At 42.8% G+C, this 13,336-nt stretch overlaps 1 protein-coding gene across 1 annotated transcript in view; it reads right to left on the reverse strand.

Annotated features, from left to right (window-relative positions):
• The window catches only part of USP24 (ubiquitin specific peptidase 24), a 160,348-nt gene that overhangs the window by 69,877 nt on the left and 77,135 nt on the right, over nt 1–13,336 (reverse strand). The window contains exons 34-40 of the mRNA XM_015407738.1: nt 11,278–11,437; nt 10,937–11,092; nt 10,587–10,657; nt 10,271–10,431; nt 9,443–9,504; nt 7,886–8,077; nt 6,424–6,541 (exon numbers count right to left, since the gene is read on the reverse strand). Coding sequence (XP_015263224.1) covers nt 6,424–6,541; nt 7,886–8,077; nt 9,443–9,504; nt 10,271–10,431; nt 10,587–10,657; nt 10,937–11,092; nt 11,278–11,437 — 920 coding nt within the window. The remainder of the gene's footprint in view (nt 1–6,423; nt 6,542–7,885; nt 8,078–9,442; nt 9,505–10,270; nt 10,432–10,586; nt 10,658–10,936; nt 11,093–11,277; nt 11,438–13,336) is intronic.

A 13,336-nucleotide genomic window follows, 5' to 3' on the forward strand; every position in this document is an offset into this window, starting at 1 on the left:
TACCCCCCTTCATTCTTTCCCCCTCTCCCCCCTCTTACCTTCTTCCCCCCTTCATCCTCCCTCCATCCATCTCTGCCTGTCTGTCTGTCTCCCCCCCTCCCCCTTCTTCCTTCCTTCAGTCCTTCCATCCTTCCTCTCTCTCTCTCTCTCCCAACCCCTCTATCTATCTGTCTGTCTGTCTGTCTGTCTACCACCCACCCACCCTACCTTTCTAGGGCCTGTTGACTTCATCCTCAACGGGCTTTACTGCTAGTACAAAGATAAGGAAAAATGACCTTGATTGCAAACATTTATGCATCCAACCAACCTCAGGAAATTTTTAATGAACTTCTACAACAACCGATTCCAAAACAAAATTTTGATGAAATTTGCTTGATTGGAGACTATAATGCTGTTTTTGACAGATAGACAGAAAAAATTACAACTGAAAAACAGAAACAAGGAAACGAGCTGCCTTCTACATTTCTACAATTAGCAGAAGAATACAATTTGGTGGATGCATGGAAAGTCAGAAATCCACAAAAAAAAATTATACTTTTTATTCTGCAAGACACAAGTCATGGTCAAGAATAGATATGTACTCGACTTCCACAACAACAATAAATGATATCTTAGAAGTGGAGATCTTACCAGCAACCGCAGACCAAAATCCAGTCATGCTTGTAATACAAGATACTCAAAAAAATAAAAAAATAGATGGTCGCTGAATACTTCCATTCTAAAGAATGAAACATTTATAAGGGAATCCAAAAAAGAATTTCAAATGTTTTTTGATCAAAGTATCCAACCAGAAATCTCCATCAGGACTGTGTGGGACGCATTTAAAGCCTTTTCCAGAGGACGGATAATTAGAGAAGCTGTACACGTCAAAAAGCAGAGGTCAGAAAAATATCTCCAGATTCAAGAACAGATTAAAAAATAGGGACATTAAACAAGATCCTTCAACTGAACAGATGAAAGTGAAATTAAAACTTTTACAACACCAAACGAATTGCTTATTAAACACAGGAAATAGCAAAAAAAAAAAATGTAGACCAAACAAAACTATTTTGAAAATGCAAATAAGCCAACCAGATGGCTAGCTTATAAACTACGCAAGGAAAATGAGAAAAGACAGATAAAGATACTCAGGGATGACATGGTAGAAGAGAGAAATATATCCAAAGATTTGAAAAAAAACTGTTGAATCATTTTATGAAAAATTATATTTGAAAAGAGAAGCAACTTATGATCAAATTAAAAAATATTTGGAAACTCACAAAATTAAAAAATTCACAGAAGATGAAAGGAAAATATTAAATGATCCAATATCCTTTGCTGAAGTGACAGAAACATTCAAAAAATAAAAAAAAAGATGAAAACTCCAGGCCCTGATGGGCTCCCTGCAGAATTTTGCAGGGATTGATCACCAACTTGGAAAAAAGCCTCGGGGCCATGGATAAGCTGAATGGCAAAGCTCTGTATTGGAAGTGCTGATTGCCCATGCAGAACCTCAGAAAGCGCTTGTGAGTGGGATGAATTGGAATGTGGAGATGTGCATCCGTAAGGTCTATGGAGATCAGGAACTCCTCCAGCAAGAGAGATTCTGTGATGGTTTTCAAGGTCTCTATGTGGAAATGGCAAAGTTTGATGTATTTGTTCAAAAACATGACGTCCAATATGGCTCTCCAGTTGCCATTCTTCTTGGGAACCATAAACAGGATGGAGTATACTCCCTGTCTGTGAACTAGTTCTATGGCCCTGATGTCCAATAGGTGACTCAAGGCTTTGTTGGTGATGGTTCTCTTGTCTGCAGACTTGCTGACCGGTGATCTAAGGAACCTTTCTGGTGGTTGGCTTTTGAATTCTATGGCATAACCATGAGACACAATCTCCACCACCCAGGCATCCGCCTGAGCCTCCGAGCAAACTGCATGAAAATGGAGAAGACAGGCCCCCACTGGAAGAGACCCGTAGTCAAGTCTGTTTGGGCCTGGCGTCGCGCTCCCCTGTGTCATTCTTGTTGAATGGTTGCTTGTGAAATCTGGCTCTGATGGAAGTCTGTTTCCCTGAGGGTTTGGTAGCCTCCCAGGACGTCTTCTTCATGTCTTGGCAAAATCTTGGTAGGAAGTGTTGACTACGAAAATAATGGTTACCCCTTCCCTCAGGTCGCCATATGGATCTGGGCATGGCTTTCTTTTTCTCGTGCGTTTCCACTAGAATCTTGTCCAAGGCATCTCCAAAGAGCCGATCTTCCTGGAATGGATAGGCTGTGACTATGGATTTTGACAAGACATCAGCATGCCATGATCTTAGCCAGAGAAGCCTTCTCACCACTTCCGTAGATGCCATAGCCCGCGATGTGAAGGTGAGACTATCCAAGGTGGCATCCACCATGAAGGAGTTTGCCTTTACGATGTGAGTGGCTCCTTCCAGCAGCCCACAGTTGTCCTCTGGGAGAAGTTGGATTAATTTGTGGATCCACACAATGGCAGCTCTGGAGGCAATAGAGGCTGTGGAGGCTGCCCTCACCATCATGGCGATAGCCTCATAGATCCTGCTGAGCGTTGCCTCTGTCTTCTTGTTTGTAGGGTCCCTGATGGTGCCCAGACTATCCTCTGAGAGCAACCCAGAAGATTGGATTGCCGTTACTGGACCGTCCACAGGGGACACCTGTAACAACTCATTAGCATAGTTAGGCAAAGCATACAACTTTTTTACAAATGCTGGAAACTGCTTGTTGGCAGTGGGCCTATCCCATTCTGCTCTCAATCGCCTTTCAAAGTACTCAGGGAAAGGAAAACCTTTTTCAGTATATTCCTCAGGAGAAAAAAATTCTGAATTTCCCTTGGATTTGGATTTAAATTTGGATCTAGAAGCCTTTTGGTATTCAGAAGGGGGGAGATCCTGAATTTCCAGAGCCTTGATTGCCTTGAACAGTAAGTATTGGTAGTCCTCAGCCTTGAAAAAATGGCTGGACTGTTCAGGCAGCTTGATCTCTTCCTCCTCTTCCTCTGAGAGGAATTCCCCCTCTTCCCTGTCACCTAGGTTAGATGTAGTGGACTCCTCCTCGCCCCACTGTTCCCTTCTATAACTCTCCTGGTGTGTGGGTGGGGTGCCTCTTGAGCTGCATTGGTGGGCCAGGAGGGAGGGAGAGAAGTGCCCTGTGAAGAAGCTGCCCTTTGGGTAGGTATCTCTACCCTGCTGCAGAAGGAGGATATCTCTTGCTGCATGGCCTGCCTGAGGACAGCCATGAGTCCTGAAGGAATTAAGCAGGGGCCCAGGGTTGGGTACATTACCACCTAGCGACGCCGCTCTAATGTCTCTGCCATGCTCAGGGTGGTCCAAAGAAGAGGCTGATAGAGCTCCTTCTGCCCCCACAGGCATCTTGACTGGGCCCAGGGAGGTATCAAAGCTGAAGGCTGGACCCCCAAAATGGCCACCGCCAGGCCGACGGCGCATGGAAAAAATGGCAGACTCACTCTCGGAAGGCTGCCAGCGGCACTTCCAGGCACACTGTGCCACCACAGCCAAAGTCGTTGGGGTGGCATGATTGAGCCTGCCCAGCCGTTGACCCCACTGCTGCTGCATGCTGCCATCCCTGTGGCGGGCGCTTGCTCCTCTTCTTCACCCAATGGGAAGCTGTTGGGTCTTTCTGTGGCCACCATTCAGGTGGGAAACGAGGTCAGCATCTTCGACTCTAAAGAGACTCCAGTTACCAGCCAATCTTCGCTCCATGGATGGAGCAGAGAGAAGGAAAAGTGAAGAAAAGGTCAAGAAAGGGATTAAGAAAGAGTAGAAAAGGAAAGAAAAAACAGGAAGAGCAAGACCTAAGCTTAGCTGTTGTCTATGCTGCTGCTCCCTACTGAGGCACGAACAGAACTGAGGGATGGGCTATTCCGAGGGCGCCAACAGGAAGGGGAAAAAACTATTTCCTGTCTCCCTATAGGAATAGGTGGTAATAACCCATGGAAATGTCCTCTAACTCAGAGAGAGAACATACCAGCACGGGAGGGGGGGGGGAGCTCTTGCTGGAGATTATTAGGAAGGGAATTGAGAACAAATCAGCCAGTATCATAATGCCCCTGAATAAATCAATGGTGCAACCTCATTTGGAATACTGTGTACAGTTCTGGTCACCACTCCTCAAAAAGGATATTATAGCATTGGAAAAAGTGGAGAAAAGGGTAACTAGAATGATAAAAGGGTTGACATGATCGAGGTTTATAAGATTACGCGTGGGATACAGCACGTAGAGAAAGAAGTACTTTTCTCCCTTTCTCACAATACAAGAACTTGTGGGCAGTCAATGAAATTGATGAGCAGTCGGGTTAGAACAGATAAAAGGAAGTACTTGTTCACCCAAAGAGTGATTAACACATGCAATTCACTGCCACAGGAGGTGGTGGCAGCTACAAGCATGGACAGCTTCAAGAGGGAATTAGATAAACATATGGAGCAGATCAAACAGATAAAAGGAAGTACTTGTTCACCCAAAGAGTGATTAACACATGCAATTCACTGCCACAGGAGGTGGTGGCAGCTACAAGCATGGACAGCTTCAAGAGGGAATTAGATAAACATATGGAGCAGAGATCCATAAGTGGCTATTAGCCACAAGATATAGATAGGAACTCTGGGGCAAGTGATGCGCTGTATTCTTGGTGATTGGGGGGAGGGGCAACAGTGGGAGAGCTTCTAGTGTCCTGGACCCACTGGTGGACTTCCTGATGGCACCTGGTATTTTTGGCCACTGTGTGACAGAGTGTTGGACTAGATAGGCCATTGTCCTGATCCAACATTGGCATCCCTTGTGTTCTTATGTACTTTGTTTGTTTAGTGAAATATGACAAATTAAAGGTCAAGTATAACAGAGGCAGAACAATCAGTGTCAGAACCCTGCCTAACCAAACAACAGGAATGTTATCAACCTGCTCAAACTACTAATTTATTCAAATATTTATATACCACTTTTTCTGTGATTCAAGGCAAATTACAAATCATATTGAAAAGCATAATAGGGGTGTGCAGAAAAAGAATAGTTTTTTTCAGGCTCCATTATAGCCTATGAGGACCATTATAGTCAATGGGCCCCCATAGGCTATAACGGCGAATTGATCTGGGGTTATATGGGGCTTGGAGGGGCTATTTTTGAGGCAGAGGCATCAAATTTGTAGCATAGCTGCTGGTGCCTCTCCTCAAGAAAACCTTCCAGGTTTAAAAAAGATTGGACCAGGGGGTCCAATTCTATGGGCTCCAGAAGGGGGTGCCCCCCACCATCCCTTGTTTCCAATGGAGGGAAAAATGCCTTCTACATTTTCTTGTGAGCTGAAGCTAAAAGCCCTGTGCTGCCAGATAAAATTTTGTGCACCCCAGCACAGCTTAGAGGAAATTCTGGCCACAAGCTATTTCAGATGGCCATTTCCGTCCCCCCGTTTAGAAATGGAGGGGGGAAAGTGAGGACTGAAATGGCTTGGGGCCATTTAAACCAAGCAGCTGATGGGTTGATGCACTGTGCTGTTCAGTCTGAATGGCTGCAAGCTATTTCAGACCTCCCTTTCCCTCCCCTGTTTCCAAACAGAGGGGAGGGAAAGGGAGGTCTGAAATGGTTTCAGCCATTTAACTCATCCCTTTAGCTGCCCCCCACTTCCAACTGGGGGTAGTAAAACTAAAGGGTTAAATGGCTATCAGACATTTCAGCCTGACAGTGGGGGCAGGTGCGCCCGCCCCACTGTCAGGATGAAATGGCTGAGAGCCATTAAACTGGTCAGTTTCACTCTCCTCTGCTTGGAAACAGAGAGGCATGAAACTGACCAGTTTTAAGGGCTGGTAGGTGCAGAAGCAGTCACCCAGACGTGGGTGAACTTTGCGCCGCTTAGCTCACCCAAATAAAAGCCAATTTTTTGGTTTGTACTCAGGCCAGCTATAGTGGTAGCCAAATCAGATTAGAGAATCTGATTTACCTGAATAAATACCCCCAAAATACCGATAAGGTATTTTTCAGTATTCTAAATGGATAATAAACACAAAATATGCCTTATAAATTCTGGAAAGGAGTTCATGACTGGTTGCTTAATACCATCTAAAGAGCTAAATGACTCTTCAAATTTGAAAACAACATCTCCTTGTAAAAGTTTAATAAAGGCCCTATGGGAGCAATACAGTATTATAAATTAACCACACTTTCAATATGTTCCCTAGTAAACTCCTCAGGGACCATACGAGTTTTCTGCTACTTGATTTCTAATAGTCTCAGTTAACAGCAGTAGCATTTGAGTGTTCTTCAGATGATGAAACGTTAGTGGTATGTTTAAACTTAAAACAAGGAGACCTCAAATGACATCGATAATTGTCAACTGCTCAAGCTCTGAGCACAAGCTTTGAATACAACTTTCTCCCCACATTCTGTAGATCTTGTTTACAGCAACAATATACACTCTTTACTTGGGGTGAAAGTCTTGCTGGGTAACAGCAGCGCTTCCAGCTTGAGCTTGGCTGTTCAGGATAATCCGAGATGCTCGGAAGAGGAAGTCATCTAATAATGGTTTGATTAAAGAAGAGCCTGTGAAAACAGCATACAAAAAAAGGCAGTGAGCAGTCTTGGGAGTGATTACTGTTCAGTGCCATAGCATATGTACTGCTAATGTAAGTTCCAATTCAAATATCAGAAACGTCCAGTTATAACAATCTCTCGTAGCACAGCTAAGAAGAAGCCTTCTTGGAGAAAAACTGCTAGTTAGAAGAGAGAGAACAGGACTATATAGAATGGAAACAGAACACAGCCAACAGCATTCATTTAGGTTGTTCTATTTAGAACTAGGCTGTTATCCTCCTTAGAAACTGTACATCAAAATGTAGGATAAAACTATTCAATACAATTATACTCGTGGCATGTTTCTACAGACAGCCTTTTAAACCATGGAAAATCATCCCATGGTGCATGAATCATGTAATTATTTGCAGGTGAGCAGTCTGGTTCAAACATTTCCCTCATCCAAATGTAATTCACAAAACCACAATACATCAGTCAACATCTCTGAAGTCACTTGATAGTTTGACAGATTTCCCACTTCGCATGAACAAAAACCTGAAACCTGTTAGAAAGCACCAAATGGACAGGTGCCTACAGCTGAAGTAAAAGGCAAGGTGGCAATGATCCATAGCTGCTTTGAAAGATGCACACTGCTATGGCAAAATAAAGACTTCAGCCTGAAATGATTGCTGATTTTTAAACTATTTCTGGATGTAATGCTGTCCCTGGACCCTCAAGCTTCTGAAACTCAGCAGTGCTTTTTAACGAAACCTTCTGGCGAGAAGGCTGTAGCCTCTCTTTTACTATCGACTTATTTACTCTACCTAGTTGACTAGCAATCCAAATAGACCACTGTTTATTGGTAGGAAGCTGAAGTCCACCAACAATGCAGAAGCCCAACTACTGATGAGCCGGGTTTTCATGGACATATGCTAGTGCTCCGGAATAAGAAATTAATACATTGATGGGTTTTACTGCTAAGGTTATGCTGCTAAAATAGGAGTTTGATGTTATTCGCAACAATTGCCTGCAGAATAGCGAGCAAAAGACAGAAAATGAACTAAAATAATGTCAAAACACTGGTTGGTTCCACATTTCTACAATCTAAATCTTATTGCATCATTTACTGGATATCTCATCCTGTTGATTGTATTGACTTACTCTGTGTGATCTGCCTTGAGTCCCAGTGAGAAAGGTGGACTATAAATAGCATAAATAAATTAGTTTTTTGCTGCTCTACTATCAGCTGCAAGGCAGCACCTGAACTGACATACTGCTGATCCAAAACACAAGCAACCCCAAGCAGTGAGGAAGGAAGAACTGGGCATAAAGCTTAATGTGTTGTAGAATTTCATAACTGAAAGATATATTTACCAAGCATTTCCTTCTCGGCCCCACACAGCGAGAGAAGAGTCTTAATGAGCCTCAAGTGTCCAGCCAATAAAACATTGTCAGCTTCACTAGTTTCATGCTCTGCAGCACGGGCAGGCTCAAAGTTATCCAACCATGTGATCTCATCCTCCAGCATGGCAGCTGGGCTAATCTTTAGCTGTTCCATTTCTGAAGCTAAGTAACGAAAACAAGGGGTGAGAAATTCAGTCAACAGATACTATTGACAAAACAACACAAAGTCATCAGTTTATCATAATTAAAACAAGGTTAATACTGTTTCAACTAAGGTCCCTGCCACACGGGACGGCTGGAACGCGGCTAAGCAGAGCCGCACCAAACTTGACACCCCGTGGCGGGATCCCATGGATCCCCTCAGCCGCAGCGCATCGCTCCCCGGCACGATCAGATGCCGGGGAGAATGCGACGGTGCAAAGGGGAGCCTGGCGAACTGCGCATGCTCACACATGCGCAGTTCGGCCAGGAGCCGGGGATGTGCCAGCGCAAGGACGCGCCGGCGATCCCATGGCCTCACTTGCCGCGGCCCATCCGAAAGAACCACCTAGGGAGGTGGTTCTTTTTTGCTGCACTGTATGGGCGGGATGGGACGGATCGGAGACGGAAGCACGACGTTCCCCAGATGTTGCTGTGGGATCACGCCCGTTTGCTCCGGCCCTGATCCGTCCTTCTCCCGGCCCAAACGGCTCGTATGAACAGGACCTAAGAATGTCTAGTTTAACATAAACATAGCTCTACCCTTTGAAAATGAATTGACATTAGTGAGCTCTGTTGAGAACTCCATTACAAAGATACAACACAGAACAATACCTGAAGTCATTAATGCCAACAGTATTGAGCACAGCACCTCAGATTAGGAACTCTACCATGAAATTAAGCCTTCAAGACATCTTTTCAAATAGTCACCAAGTGGCTCACTCTCCTGCACATTTTCCCTTGCTGGTAAAAATACCTTACAACTGTCTTGTTAGACTACTACAGCTCTATCAAATAGCATGAAGCAGACAAGAAAGCTCTGTGGTGTTAATTTCCATCCCCAAGAACAGTGTTATAGGTGGTTCCTGTGCATTGCTGCTTCTAACTTGACAAATATAGGAAATGCCACTCATCTGTTTTCTCAGCTAGTAATCAATCAAGGCAAGTACCAATTTATACATTATAAGAACATAAGAGCATAACTGTGCTAAATCACAACCACCGTCTATCTAGTCCAGCATCCTGTTTCACACAGTGGCCAATCAGGTGTCCGTTGAAGGCCTACAAGTAGAGCACAGAGGCCAAAACCCATTCACCCACCCACCCACTGCTGCTTCCAATACCATAATAAATCAACTGAACATCTGTCCTAAATAAACAGTTAACAGAGGAAGGAGGAAGAAAACATAACAGAATTAACTTAATTTTGTAGCAAAGTGATTTTTCTTTTCTTTGTAAGACAACAGTTTCCTCAGTCCTCCTTGCAGGGGTGATTTACTTAAAGTTCTACTTTTGCATATGGGTTATTTTCTTACATATCTTACTTACATGTGAGATCATCCAGTAACTGGCATCTAAGATCAAAGTACTCTGTACACTGAGACAACAGTCTAAAAACAAAATCAGATAATTAATACTGAGAACAGGATTTCCTAATAAAACATTAGAAATATTTTGCAGAAATCTTTATTTTCATAATTCAGATCTATCTATTTAAACACATGCACTTAATTTGCCGTAAACTATCTGTCATGGACATTAGTATCTTTATTTCAAGCTTGCAATAACACACTGCTCATAAGGGCAATGATGCTGAGCCACAGATAATAGGCTGAAGAGCTTAAAATGCTTCTATAAAAGCATGTTTAGAATTCACTGCTTATATTTAATGCTGAACTTCTCAACCATGAACTGCCAAACATTCAACTGTGGGAACCATGGCTACTTAATGAAATTTTAATGTGAGAGAAAGAACGCTGAATTTTACAGAGTGGGCTTCAAGCTTTAAATAATGGAGAAATTCGTCTGTATAAATTATTCTATTTGTGTCTTTTCTATGATTAAATCCAAAACCAAATGACTGGAGCAAAAACCTACCTCTAACATATGGCTATGCTAGACCCTCCAAATGTTCATCTAATCTTATTATTTTCCCTGGGCACATCAAGTTTTATAACTTGCTATAAGCTTCAGCAATCTCACTAATGCTTAATTATATGAAACCACCCACAAGGGGGACCTAAACACTCCCCAATTCTGATTGTCATATTTTTCTCATTTTCACAGTTTCCTGATCTTATCTTAAATAAGCATTTAAGACAAATGCTTATTTTTAATTCTTACATTCTCTACTGAAAAAACATGCCTCCAACTTGCCTCTGGTTAATTCCTCTCATGATACTGGTAGGTGACCAAAGGGGCAGCTGAGCAGTAAGGATGACACTCAAGAGAAATTGGTTTGGTTTCTGTACATCTGGGTGAGCTGATGTATCTGTCTGACTGAGAGTATACAACTGGTCACAGGCAACACGACGAATCTGGAGCAGAGCAGGAACACTCATTAAAACTTGTCACAGTTATCAGTTTTTCCTTGTGTAAGTAGTCATATACATTAAGGATGTAAAGCATTAATAGAACACACTATATAAACCCTGAAATAAAACTCTTCTGAATATAATTACAAACTACTCACTTCAGCACTTGGAGAGCCAAGCAAGATGTCTATGATGAAGTCAGCAACACAGGGAAGGTTGTAGAAAGATCCTGAAAAAATCCTAGGTTGTTAATTTGTTAAACAAAATAGCAGAATTAATGTTGTTCATGTTAATATAAATTTTATTTAAAAATACTTATTTAACAGCATTATAGAAAATACATATAAAAGAAATGTCTATTCTAAAAGCAAGAGGACAGTTGGATGAGGACAGTTGGATGACAAATGGAAGAACTGAGTATTTGCACTGAAACAGCGTGTGATAATATACAATATTAAGAAAAGACTTCTGTAGAGCATAGCAATTAACCAGTCCACCCCATACCTACCCAGCTGCTGACTGCGAAGCTGTAGGCATGTAACTAGGAGAGACAAGGCCTCGCCAGCGATCAGGGCATCTTTGGTGGATACAGAATGTTGTCTCACACAGATCCAAGCATGCAGAGCAGTTGGCTCTCCTTCACTTCCTGAACTGCAATTGCTTCCTATAAAGCAAGTGTAACAGGTAAGTGAATGGATGATTACAAGGATTTTTTCAAAAAATTTCAGATGTTTGATTAATTTAGATCTCTCAAGTGAGGACTGCCTAGCAACAGACATAAAAGAAATTTACTGAAGGTGTCACTGAGCAAACCTCTGTTCCTTTGATTCACTCAAGGATGCAGAGTACCTGAGCTGCTAAGCCGGTTACGAATCCCAGCAGGGAAGAGTGTGTTACTTTCTTTTATTGGCTGGCTGCTTCCCACTAGGTCAAGCCGTCCTGCAGCAGCAGCCCACGAGAGACGCATGAAACAAGCCACTGTGGAAGTGAAGTCATTTGCTTCCATGGTCTGAAAGAAAAGGAAATTTCTTCCTAATTCAAAACACTTAACTTGCAGCTTCTTCCAAATCCAATAAGCATGAATGGAAGCAGGAGAGTGGTACATTGGTAATATTTTTATCCCCCTTTTCAACTTAAGATTTGCAAGGAGGTTTAAAATATCAGTATATACACCCCCATGCTCCCACAAACACACAGGAGACAGAAAGCACACACGCTAACAAGAAAGCTGAAGCAGAATCAGACAAGTTACAGCAACAATGTTTTAGCTTGGTACCAAATGTATCTATTTATTTTAAAATGTATATACCATCTCTATAGAGACTTGCTTGAGGCAACTCAAAATCAAATAATAAAGGCCATAAAATTATCAATATTAAAACCAGCCAAGAACCCACCAGGGGCATAAGCAGCCTACAGTGGTATCTGTCATGCATTTATCCTCACAAGCCTTCTTTGATTGTCCTCGGTGAGTGACCAAAAATGTTAATCCATGTGTATCCACGTATCATTACCCCTTTAGGGAAATCCATTTCCTCCCCAACCCCCTCCCCCAAGGCTCAGGGTTCCTCTTTTAGTGGCTGCCACCAATTAAGTCCCTCCCCCTTTCCCACCACTTTAGTACCCCACTGTCCTGGTTCTTTAGACGTGGGTGAGCATGTGTGTGATCCCTTAGCCCAACCTGTCCCTCTAGCTTGGCTAGGCCTTAATATTCCTGCAGCAGAAACTACAATGAAGTCTGCTCTTCAGTCTTCACTCCCCCCCCCCCAACCTGCGGGTATGTTGTTAAACCAGGCTAAGCTTTAACCTTTCATCTCCAGCTTGGGAGTGTCTTTGTGGACCCAATAATACCCTTGTAAGCTTGGCTAAACTCTTCCTGCCAATTCAATACTGACCAATCATCCCAATGTCATAATATGAATTGTTTAGGATGCCTGGGGGAGGGAAGGTAGCATAGTACAGCCCATTCTCTTCAGATCTTGGAAGCTATGTGGGGTTGGTACTTGGACGGAAGAATAACAATGAACACTCTGCAGAGGAAGGCAATGGCAAACCCCTCTGCTTCTTACTTGCCTTGATAGCCCCATGCTGAGGTCAACATAAGTTGGTTGTGACTTGATGGCACTTAAGTATGTAGGATGCCTGAGCTAGAAATTTCAAACCACCCATTTTAGCTCTTTGATGTTTTTGGCCAAATGGCAATTTGGGACTCCCTGCTTCATCTTATCCCCCCAAGTTCATCCATCACCCTAAAATGGTCTCTCTTTCTTCCTCTGGAGTAACTTGGGAATTTCCTAAATCACCCCCCATCTCAATCCTGAGGTTAATGCTTATTTCCTGTACATTCTCCACAGTATCTACATAATGGTCCTGAGACTAGGAAGAGGCCATAAGACAGTAGACAGTCAAAGGGAGGGGCTTCCAAATGTGGGGGTGTCACCACTGAAAAATGCCCCATCTCTGGTAGCTACCAGTTTTACCTCTACAGGTAGGAGAACAGAGAGCAGGGATCAAGAGCAGAATCTTCACTGGCAGGCTAAACAGTATGGGAGGATGTGATCCTTCAAATACTTCAGTCCCAATTTAAATTGTAACTTACATATATGAAACAGTAGTCTGACATGTGCCCAGAAAAACTAAATCTACTACTGCAGATTCCTCTGTCCAATACCTGACAATAGTCTGGCTACCAGATTTTGAGAATAGGAAAATAAGAGGGCTGCACCAGTAACCAAGACTAAAGAAGGCAAGGTCAAATGTCAGTGCAGTGGGAAAATGGAAATTGTATATATACTAAAAAAAAGCCCCTGCACATTTCACATGCAGCTTTTTCAGCGCACCTGAAACATGATGTAAAAGGAACATTAATAAATTATTAAAAGAATCAAAATACAAGATATTAAAAACA

This window comes from Gekko japonicus, unplaced genomic scaffold (assembly GCF_001447785.1).
Source record: "Gekko japonicus isolate JY-2015 unplaced genomic scaffold, Gekko_japonicus_V1.1 scaffold2058, whole genome shotgun sequence".
Lineage (NCBI taxonomy): Eukaryota > Metazoa > Chordata > Lepidosauria > Squamata > Gekkonidae > Gekko > Gekko japonicus.